We start from the raw sequence: 20,634 nt of genomic DNA, 5'->3' as shown, positions 1-20,634 counted from the left end.
AGTGTCTTTGCCTCTTCTGTCATCTCTTTTGGCAATACGTATTCAAAACTTTATGAAAGAAATGGGCATAAGGAGGTGACGTTTGGCATTTAGGTCATGACTCACAGTTTTATGGCATCTTTCAGGCAACATCCTCAATCTGCCTGTAAAATTTTGATCATAATCTGTGGTATAGAGAAAGATAGAGAGGCAGGTAGAAAATAGGCTTTTTAGATCCAGTTTTTCATTATCACACTAAGTGTAATGTCGTTTTCTTTACCTGAGTTAAAAATGTGTATGTTACAGCAGTGTTGGATGAGGAAACATTATTAGGAATGAGAGAGAAGAGGAACTGGGTTTGTGCTGTACTCAAATAAAGACTCATAATACCTCTTAGGTATTTCTGCACAAGGTGCCTGGCTATGGTGGTTACCATCAACATAGCAAGACTGAAAATACAAGTGAGAATAAGCTGCTTGTGTACCTGGCTGATTCAGTGTTTGCACTCTCTTTACACTTCTCTGGTGATCATAGAATCATAAAATCATAGAATAGTTAGGGTTGGAAAGGAAGATCATCTAGTTCCAACCCCACTGCCATGGGCAGGGACACCTCCCGCTAAACCATGTCACCCAAGGCTTTGCACAAATCCAAGTAGATGACATCAGCTGCTATACCCCTCTCCCTCAGTTCCATAGCCCCATCATAGAAGGCCATCTAATTGGTCAGGCAGGATTTCCCCTTAGTGAAGCCATGCTGGCTGTCACCAAGCACCTTGTTGTTTTTCATGTGCCTTAGCAGGCCTTCCAGGAGAATCTGCTCCAAGATTTCACCAAGCACAGAGGTGAGACTGACTGGTCTGTAGTTCTTTGTGTCATCCATTTTCCCTTTCTTGAAAATGGGGGTTATATTTCCCTTTTTCCAGTCATCAGGAACTTCACCTGACTGTCATGAATTTTCAAATATGATGGACAGTGGCTTAGCAACTTCATTCGCCAGCTCCTTCAGGACCCGCCAATGGATTTCATCAGGTCCCATGGACTTGTGTACATTCAGGTTCTCAACATTGTCTCGAACCAGATCCTCTCTTATAGTGGGCCTAAGGTCTTCAGTCTCACAGTCCCTGCATCTGCATTCGAAGACTTGGGTGGTGTGGTCAGAACATTTGCCAGTGAAGACTGAGGCAAAGATGTCATGGAGAACCTCAGTCTTATCCAAATCCAGTGTAGCCAGTTCTCCTGATGGCTTCTGGAGAGGGCCCACGTTGTCCCTAGTCTGTCTTTTATTTGAAATGCACCGATAGAATCTCTTCCTGTTATCCTTAACATCACTAGCCAAGTTTAATTCTAACTGGGCCTTAGCTTTCCTAACCTGGTCCCTAGCTTCCCGGACAACATCCCTGTATTCTTCCAAGGCCACCTGTCCTTGCTTCCACCTTTTATAAGCCTCTTTTATTCCTCCGATACTTCCGTCCTCATCATTGTCTTGGATTTGCCCAAGTGCAAAAAAACTGTAAAAAAAAAAATCTGAAAAAAAAATCTGATTCTCTTTCAGAATGTGGTACAAGGTTTGGGTGCTTTTTTCAGCAAAATCTTTTCTTCAACAAGCCAAACTCATTAAGGCATTTTCTTTTCTCAGTAGATAGTGGCTGAGGTAAGGGACTTTGCACTGCTACCTGTTGTGTCTTGCAGTGAATTAATGTTTGCTTTAGCTAGATGCACCCGTATACCATTTTAATGGCACATTAAATGAAGACACTGAATTCTGTGAGACCACTCATGTGAATAATTGCTCAGAGGCTCATTGTCTGACCCTGAATTAATGAATTACAGTCGTGTATTAGTAGAATCAGAGAAGTGAAAGCCAGAACATTCCTCTATCTCTCATTAAAATAATTACAGCTTCTGAAGAGTAGATTATCTGACTTTTATTGTGTTTGGACCCAAATTCATAATTTCGTGAAACTTTCTGGCTACGGGTCGGCAACTTAAAAATTGCTCAAAGTAGGGAGTCATCTGGCTGTGTTTCTATTGCCTTTAGCAGCACTCTAGTGGTAAAAACCTACTTTTTATAATAATTTTTTAGAAGATCTTTTAAAATATGAGTTGGTCCTCCCTATATATAAGATGTCTTAATTCTTCTGAAAATGTTTATAAACCCAGTTATATCCTTGTCCAGAAAAATGTAGCTGAAATAAAATTGTAAATATTCTTAGGAGCTATTAGATGACAACTGTTTGTTCACCATGGAAAAGGCAAGATTAACAAAAAAACCTTCTTGAAGATGACACCAATTTAAAGTCACTTTTCCTTGTTATAATGATTTAGTTTTATGAACTGTTTACTAACAGCAACGTTTTTTTCTATATTATCATATATGAGGTCAGGTTTCTTCCTGACCTCATAGAAATAATGTAATAAATGAAACAAAGAAGACATGAGTGAGTTTTAGAAGTGAGTTAATGTCATGTATGTGACAGACATTTGAAAAGTAACTACTTTTAATTTTTGTCAGATTTTCATTCTTATTCAAAATCCTCAGAGTCTATTCAACATTTTGTACTGAATTTAAAGTTTATTAACTTCCCGATGTTCAGACATAAGAAATATGGATATACAGGTCTGTTAATGTAAAGCATATATGACACCATCATTAAAATTTAAAAGCAAGTTCTAAAAAGCTATGGTCTACATTCTTTTTAGTATCTGAAATAGGAAAGTTTAAGAAATATTGTATTAATGCAGATACGGAGAGCATTAGCCACAGTGAAGAGAGCCAGAAAAGAGCAGAATTAAAAAATAGGTTCTCTGTGTTTTTCAGGGTGTGATTTGAGAGTGTGTGACCTATTGAACCTCTACTTGTTATTAAACGTTGGTGTGTTTTGCTAATAGATGTATACAGCCTTAGGAGTCATCAGAAAACCTAGTAATTTTGCAAACACAACAGTGATCTCTATGAAAACTTTTGGCATTTTACCAGTACATTCATTCAGAAATAACTGTGGTAACCCAGATAATCACTGTACAGCTGCTGAGATAATGTCCTCTACTTGACATGCAGTCCACTAAAACATCAAAAGAATTAGGAGATTGACTGGTTTGGAATGAGAATAACATGAGAAGATATTAATGCTCTGCTAGGGCAGAGGCTTCTCTGGAACCATGCTGGACAGGACCAGGAAGAAAATAATTGAGGTTTTTGAACATTTTCAAGGATTTTAAGTTTCTGGAGGTTTTCTTTTCTGGTGCACCAGAAAACAAGAGCTTTCTGAAGTATTCTTGAAGAAGCCTGGGGAGATTGCTCTGTAGCAATTAGATGGCTGGTGGTGAGACCTAACGAGTAGGGAGTACAGAGTAGTGCTTGTGGCAGAGCACTACCATAAAACTGGACTTCAGGTCACCAGCAGTGGTCCGACTGGTGAGTCAGTTGGGCTCACTGTTGCTGTAGTACTAGATACCAAATGACTAAACAAAATGGAGCAGATCCTTTCAGATTGCTTGGAAGAAAATGGAAAGCTTCTCCAAGGAGAACCCTTTTATTGATTTTTTAATGAGTGAAACACTAAACAGAGCTGAGGAAAGAATGTTTCTATGTTGATTTATTTGTTATATTTAAGAAATATTTGATTTGATTATTCCATTGAATGAGCTTGACAATGGGAATGATTCCTGAAAAGAGTGGCTTCTGCCCAATAGAAAACACAGATTTTATTTTTATATATGAATAATTATTCTTACTCAGGGAGTATAACAGCCTTGGTAGTCCTAGACAAAGCTGGAGGAAATATCTGTTAAAGCAAGTTAATTTTAGAAAAAAATCTCCAGAATAGTTTCCGAAGTGGTTCTTTCCTTTAAGAGCAAAAAATACCTAAAAAGTTGAAACAGCATTAATTCCCCTGACAGTTCCAGCTCAAACTGCATACCGAAATCATTATGGTATCATTGGTGTTTTGAAGTTCACGTCACCTCAGAGATTTACAACTGCCACAAGCAATGAATCTGCTGTTGAGAACTTCTATTTGTGAAGCTAACCAAATTTCTTTAGTCCTCCTTTGAATCTGACTTGATGTATGTAGTATTTATATTCTGGGAAAAGAATCACATCACTAACAAGGAGGAGAAACAAAAGCACCTGGGCATGCTGAAAGGCAGAGGGTTTTCTAGCTTTTTGGCAGCAGGGCTGAGCTGGGGTTGCAGCCAGGCATGAGGAATGGTAGCTGAGTGGGTAGAGCAGTGCTGTGTGAAGGCATTGCCTTGCAGTAAGTCACCTGTTAAAGGGTCCTGTGAGACTTCGCTGCTGCATTTTCATTACTTCATTTTATACATTCATAGCTCCCTATTTCATTAAATTGGGAGCTATGGGCTGCTTCCAGTCTGCTTTGGAGCCCAGTCAGTTGGGATTGCTCCACTTCTGTCACTCTTTCAAGAAAACAGCTTATGGAGAAAATCCTCACTTGCCCTGTGGCTCTCTTGTATTTTCTGAGCTCCTTTGGCATTTGAAGAAATCTTGTGTTGTACAGGAATGAATGTGAGGTTAGATCAGGACAGGACAGGGTAGCTGCTTTCCTTCTCTAAATTTAAAGATTTCGTTAACTACAGCTGGTATAAAGTCCTGATTAAACCTGCTAACTCCACATTTGATTTTATGGAGAAGCTGTTTATTGATAAAAATACAGTGCATTCTGCCTGCGAAGTCTCACTGCTATTACAAGGTCTTTGAGGTCACAGTTTCTCATCATGGCATTAATAATTTGCATTTGTATTAATTATTTGTCAAATACTGATGGTTAGTATCTGGTGCATGAAAAAAAAACTGCTGTCTGACCCATTCCCAGAAATCATACAGAAAAAAAGAAATTTAAGTAGGTAGCCTCCAATGTATTTTGTTCAATAATTGCTGTGATTATTCAATCATGAAGTAAAACCAGGTTTCTATTAGAGGTGGATATAGCATTGCTGATCTAGGCAGCCCACTGCTGCATAAACATGAGTATTATTTAGTGAAGATGTCATTTGGCAAGCTTTACAAGTTTATAAAATCTGCTAAAGTTCAAAACCATTTTAGAGAAATAGCTAGAGTAAACATTAACAACCTCATTTGCTTAGGTTGGGTAACTTGAAAAGACTACACAACATCAATGAAAATGCTTTGTCAATCACATTCTACACTAGATTAGTCTTAAAGTCCAAGGAAGAATCAAAGTTCACCTAAGTATATAACTTCTGCCTAGCATTCCCTTGTATCCTTTCTAAGTTTAATGAAAAAGAAAAATGAAGGAGAAGGAGCAGTCGGTAGCTATTGAGGAAATAATAGACTCCTCAAAAATAAAACTGGTGAGCAAAAATTTTCTTTGTCTTTCTTCAATAGTATAAAGGTGCTAGACAGGAGATTGTGTCTTCCAGTTAAAGAGAACTAAAAATGAAATGCACAGACTGAGAACTTCTCAGGCCTGTTTTCTGCAGCTGGAGGTGTCTTTCGCTATCATTGCCACTGTTGTTTTGAATGTCATGCAGATGCCAGATGAGGGTTTGTTTTCAGTATTTCACACAATACAATAGTTTGAGGATGAAAGGGGCAGAGTACAGCTATCTTGTGTGCTCTGAGTACTCCAAATAGATTGGGTATGAGTGTTTGCAATTTACCTCCTTCTGCAGAAAAGGTCTTCACAGCATAGAGAATACAATACTTTGGGTCAAAATAACTGTGGTCCACTTTTACATTGCTGCAGCACTCAAAAGCTGTGCAAAATGCTCAACTAGCTCAGCTCTGTCTCTAACACTGCAAAAGCACTATGTCTAATAACTTTTCTCTTACATCTTTGGGGGTAAAGCTCTGTGGCTGAAGGGAGCCTAAGACTCAAGCTTCAAGCAACTGGAGTAAACTTTTTCATAACTATGAAATGAAGGAAAAGTTCCTTATTCCTCTTCAGTTTTCTCTTTTGGAAAGGTAAATAGACATAAATGGAAGTATTATTTTACAGTTGTTTGTATGTAAGCACCTCTTACAAACAAGGACTTTATCTTAGAGCTTCACACACTGAATGAAGGTAAGAGAAGAAGATACATAAATGAAGTTTCTAATTCTTCTAATATGTACTTCTCATTAATTCTAAGTCCCTGTGCAGCAGGATCTGCAAACACACTCCTGCTGTTTGGGGCCATCAGGTAGTCTTAACATAAAGCCCTGCTGCACAGCCTTTGCTTCGTTTCCTGTTGTCTGCATACAATAATACAATAAGACCTGAAGTCCTCAGTAGATGACAGATAATAAACAAGGCTACATTAAACTCCTTGGAGTCTGTTGAGTACAGGTTATGATTGCTTCTGGAGATAAACTTGATGAATTTCTGTCAATGGCATTTACATAGGGTAAATAGAAGACTTTGCTCATGGCAATAACAGTGGCACTTACATCATTCTCCAGGCACAGTCAAGCTTCTTATTCCAACATAAAGCTAATGTGCAGAAAATACAAAGATTTCTTAATGACCATTTTGAGAAAAAAAGACCTCCTGAAAAATAAAAATACTTTTTTTTTTTAATCCCTCCTTCTCCATTAACCAAGGCCTTTTATGACCTTCATTATATGTATGCAGTAATTTATGGAGTACTTTGTGTTTATATTTACACTAGAAATAAACACTTGGGAATATATCTAAAATTAACCACTAGAGAGTGGAATTCCAACCAAAATGAAACTACATGTTGCAAGTTAATCTGCCTGCACACACTACATCACAGAAATCAGTAAAAACCTTACTACAGTGTATTCAGATGCTTAGGTGGTATGTGAAATGTATGAAGATATGATATAAATACTGGTAATAGAGATGTTATCATCTATATTTCAGAGTAAATGACCCATATTCTAATCTTGCAAACCACCCTGGTTTTCATTTGCCCCTCAGCCTCTATTTTTGATTTTTCTTGTGTTTTTGTGCTGATGTTTGTTCATTGTTTTTATAGGAAGAATTTGAATGATTTGATATATGCCTTTACATATGGTAGCCAGAGAAATAGAAGTAAGTTGGATGCAACCACATATTAGTTCATTAGCTGGTGCTACTAGTGAAATAATCTTAGTAAAACATCTATCAGAGCTGTGGTTTAATTGTCATCTTTGGGTTTCAGACCCTGAAGTTTAGTAGGGCGGTACTCTTGTGATGTTTGATTTCCATCTGAAGCTGGATGACAGTATCACAGCATCACTTCTGGTTCGTGCCTGTTGTTAGTTTTGTAGCCAGCAAAGCCAAGAACAGTGAAAACATATAATTAAGGGAAGATAACTGAAGGAACAGAACTGTCCTGCAAAAGGCTGATTCTCCAGAAAATGCCTTTGCTTGGTCATATTCGATCAGACATTTATCTGGACAATGGAATTCTGTGTATATGATCAGGGCAGGAATGTACTTTTATTGGGAATATGAACAGAGTTCATTTTTCTCTGATGAATAATGAACCAGCTTGATGATCATTATTAGAAGATAAAAAATGAACCATTTTCATGCATAATATATAATATGTAATATATTTGAACATTAAGTCTTTGGTTGAGGAATGTGTAGCTATGAACTGTGTTAAAGATAAATATAGAAAAAGATACAATTTGTTCAAAGGAAAACAAGTCTGAAAAGGGAAGTATTTGCTTTTCTGCTGTTTTCTTTAGATAATAAAAAGAGGAACTGGAACATTTGGGTATTGGTTATTACTAAAGAACACTTATTTTCAAATAGAAGCATTTTGTATTGCAACTAGAAAAGGACCTAAAACATTTCGTTGTGAATGGGATCTTCTTGTTCTTCTCTAAAACAAGTATACTACAACTTTTTTGGCAGTTGACAGTGTAAACACACACTTGCAAAGAAAAAGGATATCATAGCTTATGTTTAACTTTCTTCAAGCAACATAGCAGTTGCAAAGGAAAGCCAGAGACTGAACTCAGTCTTCTGAGTATGACTAGTATTGAGCCACAAGATTATGCATTCTGTCTGCAATACCTTTGATTAGGTGAAAAGTCACCAGTTTATTGAAGCACACATTGAAGATACAAGAATTATGCCTGTTTTCCCATTGTCAATAAAAGGAAACACCCAGCATATCAGATATTGCTATTTAGAAAATGGATTTACAGTGACTGGGATATCATACACTTATTGATGAACTCACTATTTGGCCAAATTTGGTTCCCATTTTGAAGTTATTTTGCAAACTTCAGAGACTAAAAGAAGTTTCGTTTTTTTTTTTTTTTTCTTTCAGCCTGTCATGAACAAGCAGGAAAGGAATGACAAGAAATTAAGTATGTGGTTTCTAGGTTTTGTATCCCAGTGATAAAAATGCCGAGCAAGGTTTTACTTGATTTTTAAAAGGAACTGTGAACACAGTTACAAACTTAGATTTCTACATTTGGAAATCTGTGCAATGATAGTGTAAAAACTTTGTAAAATCCCTGCTTTGAATTTTTAACTAAAACAAATAAGCAAGAACTATATTGAAATGAGTGGGTGCTAACATTTTTTGTGGCTAAGAAGGAGAAGCACCTTAATTTTACAAAACTGCTGTTGGAAGTGATACTATCAGTTAGGTTCATGAGAACATGATTTAAGTGGGATATATTTATGGGTGGGAAAGGATAAAGTATTGTTTAAAAATTCACATGAGAACAATTCATGCCAGATGCAGTCTGAGCAAGCACTAATTTTTACCAAGCGCTGAAACAAATTTTCTCTTGCAGATATAGTGCTAAACCTTTCAGGTTGGGTAACTACTTAGTTTCTTCTTGTGATAAATACAGCAGCATGTATTATACTTCCCTGCTGTTTCAGTTTGCATCTGTAGGTGCAGTCCAGGCAATCTGATCATGTGTACCAGTGCAAGTTGATTCTCAGAACTGTCTGTTCTGCAGAACTGCTCTGGATGTATGCTATACTTCTACTACTGCAGGAAATACAAGAGTGTAGACACCTTGGTGAGTTGCATGTCTGCAGTTACTAACTCTAGAAAAGATGTTAACAAAGGAGGTTTCTGTAAGCTGGACTATTCCTGCAGTTTTCTTTCCACTTGCCTTCTTCTTCATGGGCTCTTCTGACCTGGGTATTTGATAGCAGCAACCTGGTCCTGACCTGTGTATTTGGGGGGAGGGCGTGTCTTGATCCTTCTGATCGCTAAGGTGTGTGAATGCAAACACTAAGGTTTCTGAATGTGACTGTGAGGAAACATGACTCTGGGACAAATGATAGCTGGAAATAAGCCTCCACTAATAAGACAGCTAGCAGACAGGAAAAGTGGTAATGGGCTTAAAATTAAACAGGGTAAGTTCAGGTTAGATATAAGGAAGAAGTTCTTTACTGTGAGGGTGGTGAGGCATTGGAACAGGTTACCCCATGAAGTTGTGGCTGCCCCATCCCTGACAATGTTCAAGGCCAGCTTGGACATAGCCTTAGGTGACATGGTCTAGTATGAGGTGTCCCTGCCTATGGAACTAGATGATCTTAATGTTCTTTCCAACCCTAACTATTCTATGATTCTATGACAGTCCATCCTGCTGCCTGTTCCCAGGAAAGCAGACTAGCTGATTGTTTTGATCTGTCAGGTCAGTCCTGATGCCTTTGGTAAAAACCTCTTGCTGTTCTAGGGTTTAGCCATTTCAGGCAACTAGAACTTGTCAGGTGTCTGATCTTTAAAAAAGTGAATCCCTTCCATCAATTCCATAGTGAATGACATCCTTTTGGATGTATGGAGAGCTGTTTGCTACTGGAATTAGTCTTTTGAGCTACTCCTGCATATCCAGGGTTTGTGGGTTGTAGCCTTCTTTTCTGAATGTGTATTAGTAAAATGCAATGCAGATTACATAAAAAGATCTGAACAAGGTTCTTTTCAGGTTAAGGGGCAAGCTAAAGAGATGATAAAGATTTTGTTAAAAGAGAAGTTATTAATGAAATGTTCCAAGAATCAATCAGCCTCAGTTTATTTAATATTTTCATTAGTGACCTTGAAACAAAAAAAAAAAAACAAACGTTTATGCTCATGAAATTTACAGAGGTAGCAAAAGTAGAAACTATTGCCAATACAAAGGAGGATATCATAGAGGAAGAATGACTGTGATGACAGAATAGTATAAATGGAAGGAATGTAATAGTACTGAGTGCAAGGTCATTCATTTAAATACTAATAACAGGAATGTCTGCAGTAAGCTGAGAGCTCATTAACTGGAAATGACAGAGAAAGATCTGGTTACATTAGTTGCTCAGAGGATGACTATAAGACGTCAAAATGATGGGACTACAAAAAGGAGATAAATATCATCTTAGGCTTCATCAAGAGAGAGATTTCCAAGAGAGAACAAAATATACACTGCGGATTTTACTGGATACAAAACTTTTAGAATGCTGTAGACAAATAAAGGTGTCCACTCTTCAGTAAAACTACCTCAAAGCAGGAAAGATAGAGGCCTATTAGCATACATCATAGCATAGGAAGTCTGGCTAAAGAGGCATTACCAGTTCAACTTGCAAAAAAAGGCCTTAAGAGAGCTATGGTCACTCAAAATAATCACATGGGGATGTTAAACAATGAGCTATATAAAATAAAACTTGTGTGGGAATGGCAATAAAAAGAAAGTTTTTTAACAATGTGTTGCAGTCATTCTACTTTTGGAACATACTCCAAATAAAAATATTAAAGATGTGAAATCTAACTGATTTTAGAGCATTATTGGTTTATGAAGTGGATTATGCGATGATATGTTAAATGAACACAATATCCAGGAACTATTTTCCAGACTGGGCATATTTCCCCATTCAGCAAAATTTTTAAATTAAATAAAATCTAGCTGACTTAGGAAGAGGGGTAGGGTGTTATTTTCTAGCTGTGCAACATTGACAGTGTTAAAGCCATGATCCTTACAGACTTCAATGTTACAATAAGACAAACATGTCATGAGAAGATTAGCCAAAATGGAAAAATATAGCATGTGATCATGTAAGTGACACTACTGTAACATAGAGATGTCTAGGAACTATAGGTGAACAGGCACAGACAACCTGTATCCAAATATTTTATTACCATATTAAGAATCTTTGTCTTTCATTCCTGGAAGATATAGAAATGCTGTTTGGTTTAAGTCTTCCTTGAAATTACATATTTACCAATAGCTGCCATGCTCTGTGATCACAGCTGTCCATTGCTAAACATCCATGCAGGTAACAAACCTTTAATATTTTCCAGACAATGCTGCCTGCATAGCAGTTCAGACCCAAGTATTGAATATAATAAGCTTCTCTGTATGAGACCTTTATAGTACTTGTCTTGGAAACTGCCAGCAAGCACATGGGCACAGGCTCTTGTGAGATGCTGCTGATCTCAAGCCAGGTACTTGCTCAGGTACTTCAGCTGAAGTTGTCATTTATAATTGGTCTAAGTTGAGCATCTTTCCACTCTGAGCTCCATGAATGAAAATTCTCATGTTCCAGTCTCTGCACACAGGCATTGAAGATCCCATGACAGTTTATACAAAAGGAGGGACGTTAACCCCAGTGTCCTTGCCAAACGCTAACTTTGTTAATTACAGTCTGCTTTCTTTAATTCTCCTTGCAGTTTTAATTAGATATGGTATTATTCTCTTCCTGTACCACATTGTCACTGGTTATTCCCATTTAACCATTCACTGTGTTAAAGGTTGTTAATCTTTTGTCCAAAGATTTAGAACTAGAAAAAAAAGGCTAATTATATACTGCTATTTTTAATATGTGTGTCCTCACCCCTTCTGAGCCACTTGCATCTACATTCTCAGACACACATACATAAATATGAGTATCATGAACAGAAAGGCTGGAAATTATGTGACTTACCAGGACTTCTCAGAGCAACACAGGTGTGAACTAATACAGCTCATGACACCTGCAGGATAAATAGATTATTTCCTGTAACTTTTCATACCTAAATGTTTCCATATCTTTAAATTGAAAGCCAGAACATGCTTTTGACATAGTGCAATCATCTGGAGTTTTAATATGCTTTGGGGATCATCATTTGTGACAGTTCTGTGTACTTGTAATATCATCATTGTACACATATGATATAATCACAAATTTCAAATAAACTGTACTTTTAGTAAGGTTGCATCAGATTTTTGTAAGATTGTGTCAATGTACTTATTTATCTTGTAATGTACAACTGGAAGCTATTTGAAGCCTGAATGCTTCAAAAAACTCCCTGCTTACATGACATTGTAAGAAATACGTTGCATTGTGGTCTATATGCCATGTCCAAACAGCTAGATGAACTTTGATACACAATTTATATATTATGCTATATATTTAAATTTTATACTTTCAGAATCAGTTATTTCCCAGATGTCTGTACTTCTAAAAAAGCTTCCTGCTATAACAGAGAGAGAAAGTATATGTCCTAATCTTGTATCAAAACTAGACAATTTTTATTTTAAGATTGTTCTCAGTGTTCAGTAACATTAGCAAGGAAATTCCTTGGGATCTTCCATGCTCGACATCAATGCAGGGCAAATTCAGTTTCAACAAAGTTCTTTGATATATTCTTTATTTTTAAAACTCTTCCATAATCAGAAATGTGACTATTTTTCAAGAACTATACAGTCTGGTTTGCTTTGTTCTTATGTTATTTTTAAAATGAGAGTATATTTGCAGATTTTCACATTCAGAGCACAATGAAGTGTCATGAGGAGTTACATGCAGGAGAAACCCTGCAACAGTCACACCAGGCTTTCTTTAGAGTTAAGAAGATGCAGATTATTCACTTCACTCTAAGTGTCCAGGACAGGTCAGATTAATCACCTCCTATTTCTTCTTCTGATCCTGAATCCTGACATTGACAGTTACTCCTTGTGCACTAATTCATAGCAGACATTTCAATGTGTCACCATAGCTGTAGGAAAGAAGTGACTGTCAAGGTAGTCTAATTTACTGGTGCTTTATACCCACTTTGCTCTACTGCAAGTGTGAAAATGCTATGCTGGCTAACTGAGAATGAGGACAGTGTGTCAAATGGAGATCACCAGTGGCCCTGCTCTGTCCATAAAGAAGCCACTTATCCATCATAGTGGCCACTACAATATACTTGAGATTTCTGCTAAATACACAGAAAGTATTGATAGTGTGATTAGCACAACTTCTTCGAGCAGAATCATCTAGACAAATGCTGAAGGGAGACAGCAAACCCAGACCTGGAAGAGATAAATGTATCAATAATAGAAACTTTTTGTATGTGTGTCCTTTTTGTGGCCAGCTGAGTAAACTTTATTCTGTTTTTCAATCCTTCAGCACACTGACTGAGATGATGACAGGCTTAAGGAGTCAAACCACTATCCCTCCAAAGTATCTTAGCTATGGTTTATTAAAACCAGTTCTACTAGTCATACTTGTGATTCTGACACTTAGAAATTAATGCTTTCAAGATAGGGAAATGAGAGAGAATTTTGCAGGCAGTCTGTGGCAGAGCTGTTGCATAAGGTTATTCTCTGATGTCCAAGTTCTGGAGAATAATTTACGACAGCTAACATTAGATCAAATTTCTTCTTAACGGCATAACAGAATGATGCTGGTTTTGATAGTCTTAGTGATTAAAATCCTGGACTCCTTTGCCTTTCAACATTGCCTCCCAAGGGACTCTGTCAACCAGTCTCCTAAATAGGCCAAAATCTGCCCTCCAGAAGTTCAAGATAATAGTTCTGCTGACCCCCTTCCTTACTTCTCCAAGACCTGAAAAAAGCTATCGTCTCATGATCACTGTGCCCAAGACAACCTCCAAACACCACATCTCTCACAATTCCTTCTCTATTCGTAAATAACAGGTCTTAGTTGGCTCCATCAATAGTTCTGTCAGGAAGTTATCTTCCACACACTCCAGGAAACTTCTTTCAGCTGCTTGTAGAATATTTTGTCTGCTTTTTCATCCTGGTTGTGTGGTCTGTAACCAACTCCCATCATAATATCTGCCTTGTTGTCCTTCTCCCTGATTCTCATTCATAAACTCTCAACACTATCAAGCTCTAGACAATCAAAACGCTCCCTCACATACAGGACTACCCCACTGCCTCTCCTTTCTTGCCTATCCCTTCTGGATTAACACTCACATGAACATTTTAATTAGTGAGGTTTTAGGATCGTAGGCATCAGTAGATTAATGACTTGGGTTTGGGTTACATTCTCACTGTCTCCACATGCAGTTATGACTCTGCTTTCTTAATGACAGAAAAAAAATTGCCAAAGGATCAGCGGAAAAAATGCTGGAGAAAACTGTGTGAAAGAAAGATAATATAGGACTTTTAGGAAAATATTTAATGACTTTTGATGTTCAATGGAAGTATTAGCACAGTCAGAAATAGACCACGGACAGATGCTTTCTTGCAGCTCTGGATAACACTGCCACAGCAGTTTCTATGGAAGGAGGCTTACGAACTCTTATCACTCCAGACAATCACATACGAGTTAGACAGAACTAAATTCATCAGCTGTGAAACAAATTCATAGAATCATAGAATAGTTAGGGTTGGAAAGGACCTTAAGATCATTTAGTTCCAACGCCCCTGCCATGGGCAGGGACACCTCACACTAAACCATAACACCCAAGGCTTCATCCAACCTGGCCTTGAACACTGCCAGGGATGGAGCATTCACAACCTCCCTGGGCAACCCATTCCAGTTCCTCACCACCCTCACAGTAAAGAATTTCTTCCTTATATCCAATCTGAACCTCTGCTGTTTAAGTTTCAACCCGATACCCCTTGTCCTATCACTACAGTCCCTGATGAATAGTCCCTCACCAGCATCCCTGTAGGACCCCTTCAGATACTGGAAGGCTGCTATGAGGTCTCCACGCAGCCTTCTCTTCTCCAGGCTGAGCAGCCCCAACTTTCTCAGCCTGCCTTCATATAGGAGGTGCTCCAATCCCCTGATCATCCTCTGGACTTGTTCTAACAGTTCCATGTCCTTTTTATGTTGAAGACACCCGAACTGCACACAATACTCCATGTGAGGTCACACAAGAGCAAAGTAGAGGGGCAGGATCACCTCCTTTGACCTGCTGGTTACACTCCTTTTGATGCAGCCCAGGATACGGTTGGCTTTCTGGGCTGTAAGCGCACACTGCTGGCTCATGTTCATTTTCTCATTGAGCAACACCCCCAAGTCCTTCTCCACAGGGCTGCTATGAATTTCCTTATTGCCCAGCCTGTAGTTGTACCTGGGATTGCTCCCACCCAGGTGTAGGACCTTGCACTTGTCATGGTTAAACTTCATGAGGTTGGCATCAGCCCACCTCACAAGTGTGTCAAGGTCCCTCTGAATGGCATTCCTTCCCTCCAGTGTATCAACACAGCTTGGTGTCATCAGCAAACTTGCTGAGGGCACACTCAATCCCATTGTCCATGTCACCAACAAAGATCTTGAAGAAGATCGGTCCCAACACTGATCCCTGAGGGACACCACTTGTTACTGGTCTCCAGCCGGACACTGAACCGTTGACCACAACTCTGAGTGTGGCCATCTAGACAGTGCTTTATTCACCGAGTGGTCCACCTATCAAATTGATGACACTCCAATTTAGAGACAAGGATGTCATGTGGGACGGTGTCAAATGCTTTGCAAAAGTTTAGGAAGATGATGTCAACTGCTCCACCCCTGTCCATCATTTTTGTAACCTCGTCACAGAAGGCCACCAAATTTGTCAGGCAGGATTTCTCCTACTGAAGCCATGCTGGCTGTCACCAAGTACCTTGGTGTTTTTCATGTGCCCTAGCAGGCCTTCCAGGAGAATCTGCTCCAAGATTTCACCAAGCACAGAGGTGAGACTGACTGGTCTGTAGTTCTTTGCGTCATCCATTTTCCCCTTCTTGAAAATGGGGGTTATATTTCCCTTTTTCCAGTCATTGGGAACCTCACCTGACTGCCATGAATTTTCAAATATGATGGCCAGTGGCTTTGCAACTTCATTCGCCAGCTCCTTCAGGACCCATGGATGGATTTCATCAGGTCCCATGGATCTGTGTACGTTTCAGTTTACTCACCCTCCTTTGAGCCCTTATACACTTCTGAACTTTCACATGTGTTGGTATTATTTTTTCATTGCCAGCTGTATTGACCATTCATGACCTTTTCTCCTGGATTTGGGCCCTATCTTTTGAATTCACACCTTTATTAATAGACAAAAGAAATTTAGCAATATTTCAAGGAGAAAGATCAATTTCAATTTAGATATAAGGAAAAAGCTCTTTACTGTGAGGGTGGTGAGGCACTGGAATATGTTGCCCAAATAAATGTTAAATTCTCCATCTCTGACAATGTTCAAGGCCAGGCTGGACAGTCTTGGGTGGCAGGGTCCAGTGTGAGGTGTCCCTGCCCATTGTATTTGGGTTGGAACTAGATGATCTTAAGGTCATTTTTAACTCTAACTATTCTATGGATGTTCTGTGAATGAATTACTGCTTGAAAATTAGAGGTAATCGTTGATGTATCTTGTATTTGTCAAAAGGTGGTTTAAAATTCTGAGGTGTTTTTCATTATTGGCATTGAAATTCTTATACATTAAAGAGATTGCCACAAGTTTCATGCAAGTTATTAAGCTCATGTACACAGCTAAGTAAAATATGTAAAATATGGCAGATATGCATTTTACATTCTTTAGATTATTTAGTAGGTTATATTATTCTCAGTAGCTGATGTTTCCTGGCATTTCACAAAGCCAGTAGCCTAAGCTATATAACAACCTTACCCAAAGTCCACTGGAATAAGTGTAGGATCACATTGACTCTCCATTTTTTATATTATCCTGTTTTCATGTCATTTCAATAAGCCACATTCATTTACATGAATGTAGGAAATAATTAAATATGTGTCTAGAGCTAATATGAGTTCAGTCTTGTAATGTAGTTGTACTATGTTTGGAAGAAAGAAAATGCAAAGGTAAAGCTGCAGTGAGTTCAGTATTACTTGTCAATTTTCCACTCTGGAATGAAACTAAGGTGCTTAATGTGAGAATGCGCTTAGAATTCAAATCCTACATATTAAACATAGCTTGTTCTTGAGTAATACTCAACTGAATTCCAAACATTCTTTTAAAAGGTATTTTCATTGAGAAATCAAATATGTAAGCAGGTTTTCAAAATTGACTTGGTGTTGTGATTTCTAAAGGTATTAAGAATTGACAGCTCTCTTAAGTAATAAACCTCTACCTTAAAAATTAATGTTCCTTATATGTATTAAAAAAAGAATCCTGATTGCTTCAGTTCATTGTAGCTTATACAACTGAGATAATTTTAAACAATCTGGGTTCTCAAGTAATTTTGTAAAATTATACTCAGAGTCTAAAAAAAGTTGGTTCCCAGCAGAACTATGGGTGGTGTCTCAGCTACCTCTCTGAAAAATTCCCGGGTGTTTAAGGATCCATGGGTGCAGAGCATATCTGTAAAAACATATTTTCTTGTCTATGAAAAACAATTTTCTTAAAGAAAATGCTGTTTCACATCAGTATTCTTACCTGCAATTTTTATCACTTCTTCTTCCTTTTTATTTTCCCTTTTTCCTTGGCCAGGTGGCATCAAATTCACTTTTTCTGCCCTTGTGTGGTGGCTGCAAAAGAAAAATTGTCAACACAAACATAGGCATGATAAAATGAAAAACATGTGTTGCTCTTATTGCCTTAGAAGGCAATAAGAATGTGACATTTTTTTTGTGTGAATCTTTATTTGGACTCTTTATACAGTTGTTTGCATATGAAATTACAGAAATATAGAAGACAATGGTAAATGCTGAAAGTTTGGTTATATGGTCATAGAAACTGTGCAAAGCTTGAACTGTTGTTCTTTACTGAACTTTTATGAATTTTATGAACTTTTATGAATTTTACAGTTATTTCAGATATGTAAAATTATTCAAGTAAAAGTAATATTTGGGTAATTATCTGGAATCAATAGAAACATACTTCATCCCTACTTCCCTTTAAGCACATTCTATAGTTTATTTAAATAACGTTATATTACATTTGGGAAGGTAATGGTATACATGATCTTACATGTTATGGATCATAAAACTATTAGGTTATCTGGTCTATCCTAACAACAGCCTGATTTCTTTCCTTAAAGCAGTTTCTTTGATATTCTGTCCAGTCTAATTTTAACTACTACATCTAACTGGGTCACTGAATCTTCATACTGCTAAACTAGGTGCAATGTGAAGTAGCAATTCAGAGTTTAGTGTTGTGGTTAAAAATTCACTGTGAGTAGGTCAAAACCAGCAAGGTTATTTTCACTTTCATCTTAATTAATTTTTGAAGTGCATTTGTGCTAATCCTGTTATTGGAAAATAAGGTATAGAAGTAATCGAAAACCAGACACTAGGGGCCATATCCTGCCATCAGTCTGCATCTGAAACCCACAGAAATGGCACTTAGAAAGCTGCTTATGTAACAGTGGCAGACTGTGACACTTCATTTTCAATTTTACTTAATACTACATAAACTTTCCCTTTTGACACATATACATAGCTCCTTCTAAATAACACGACTCATATTCAAAGAAGTTTGCTCTGTGTATTTATGTTTTTTAAATCTTTCAAATTCTTAACTTATTTTAATATTTTTTTCTTTCCTCCCCTTACTCCTCAAGCTATCTAGCAGCATCTTGGATATATATAACAGTGACCAGGGAATGGCACCAGCTAATATGGGTATCACTAATGCTTGCCCAGCTAATCTACCAGTAAAAAGGGAACTCACAGGTAAAAGAACTCTGAGATTTTAGTATGTTATAATTGCAGAAGAGATGGTGTGTCTCTTAAAAGTTGAACAAATCTTACCTACAAGATAGATGTCTGTAACTGAATTCCTGAGAATTTTGCAGTTTGTAGTTTCATTTAAGGAAAAGTACAAAGACCGAAGAGAAATAATTTATTCTGTTCTCTTTAGCAATTCAGAAAACATGTTTGTTCCTGATTTTTATGAACTTCATGCTTCTAATAAACCTAATTATTTTGGGAAACATAGTGGATTCTTCCACATTTGGCTCCTGATCAATGGTATAAATAAATTATCATCCATTAAATTTGTTCCAGGGTAGAACAAATGGTTCTTTTAAAACCCTACAATAAGGCTATTCAAGGTAAATCTATATTAATGGATTAACAACTTTAAAAGTTACATTCGATTAATCCAAAGAATGCTAACAACCATGTACAGTTTATTAGTGTCGCTTAGTGGAAACAGTGAGTTTTTTCAATATCTTACAAATCTGATTAACTCTTGCATTATGGGATATACAAATTCATATTCATGCTAGTGTTTTGTAAGTTTTATCCTGATGTAAAATACAATAAATTGGAGAAAAATACCCCACCATGTCATTTCTATATTCTTAAATGAAAAATGTGCAGTAGAAAATCCTTAACCTGACAGACTTACTCAAAATTTAGGACTGGTAGAATGTAGATTAGCTTATGATCTTGTATAATAATAAAAAGAGTAATGAAGTAAAAAAGATTAGAAAGCTGCTCTTTGTGACAAGAGCCCATTTTGAAAATGTGAAAGTACTGGAAGTGCAACTTTAGAACTGTTTTAATAAATGTTACTTTCTGTCAGAAGCAGATACACGAGCAATGGCAAAGGAGAGACAAAAAAAGGATAACCATAATCTCAGTAAGTATATATTCATCTTCCACCTAATTAAATGGAATGTATGAGGAATACAAAAATAAAATACATTAGCTACTATGTCTCTGCTCTCCTTCTAGATCAGCAACTTACCAGGGTAATCAACTTGAACTCTGCAAACACAGCCAACCAGAGATTTCTTCCTTGAAATTAATTTTTGCAACTTTTGACTTTCAAAATACTGGCTTATTGTAATTAATTTCTTTACGTATTTTCTCCTGCTACTAGATTTTATTCTAAAGTTGTACATGTAACCTGCACACTCTATGTTGTCTCTAAAAATTACAGTGCAAAACAGACAAGAAAGGAGGCAGATGATGAAAAAACCAACAGTGCAAATCCAGTCTTCACACCTTATTTGCTGAAGCACCTAAATGAGAGGCTGTATCTCTCTATGGGTGATGGGAAGCAAAAAGATTTGCAGAGGATATCAGACAATCTCTAGACACTTAGTTAAGCACTTACACTTGGGGAAATTGTATATCACCAAAGGAGATCAGGGCAGGACTCAACAGTGCTCTGACTTTGCCCTGATACATAAGCCCCCCAGCTGCTGTAGGCTGGGGTACACTTCTCTTTCCTTTATGAAGAACAGTGCAGCCATGCACACATATTAGACATTGCAGTTCTAGAGGAATAGTTTCCTGTACTTTAGGCTTAGAACATAGTGAAATTCATAGTTCAGTGTCTCAATATTGAAAATGAGCACTGTTGAAGTCATCTGCAAATTCCACTAAGGTGAAACTCCCTTGTGTGGAAACAGAGCAGAAAAAGGATATCTAAACATCAAGAAAAAAAAAGAAGTGTTAGTTCACAGTTAGACAATATGTGACTATTTCATTCCCTAGGAGTCTAGCTGTAAATGGGGGAGAAATGTTTAGGTAGGGCAAAATAAAAAGCACTAATCACGGAGTTTGTCCTGTGAGTAAGTCAGAGGCAGGTAAGAGATCATCTTGGAACTTTTATTTGAGGAATAATTTTTCTC

At 37.4% G+C, this 20,634-nt stretch overlaps 1 protein-coding gene across 2 annotated transcripts in view; it reads left to right on the top strand.

Annotated features, from left to right (window-relative positions):
• The window catches only part of TFEC (transcription factor EC), an 89,358-nt gene that overhangs the window by 58,786 nt on the left and 9,938 nt on the right, over positions 1 to 20,634 (top strand). The window contains exons 4-6 of one of the 2 annotated variants that reach the window (XM_034063046.1): positions 12,350 to 12,355; positions 18,610 to 18,721; positions 19,578 to 19,634. In XM_034063046.1, the coding sequence (XP_033918937.1) occupies positions 12,350 to 12,355; positions 18,610 to 18,721; positions 19,578 to 19,634 (175 nt within the window). The remainder of the gene's footprint in view (positions 1 to 12,349; positions 12,356 to 18,609; positions 18,722 to 19,577; positions 19,635 to 20,634) is intronic. The other variant, XM_013128291.3, reaches the window with a different exon arrangement.

Source organism: Melopsittacus undulatus, chromosome 5, assembly GCF_012275295.1.
Source record: "Melopsittacus undulatus isolate bMelUnd1 chromosome 5, bMelUnd1.mat.Z, whole genome shotgun sequence".
In the NCBI taxonomy this organism is placed as follows: domain Eukaryota; kingdom Metazoa; phylum Chordata; class Aves; order Psittaciformes; family Psittaculidae; genus Melopsittacus; species Melopsittacus undulatus.
Note: the sequence above shows the minus strand (reverse complement) of the source record. Positions and strands in the feature narration are given on the sequence as shown.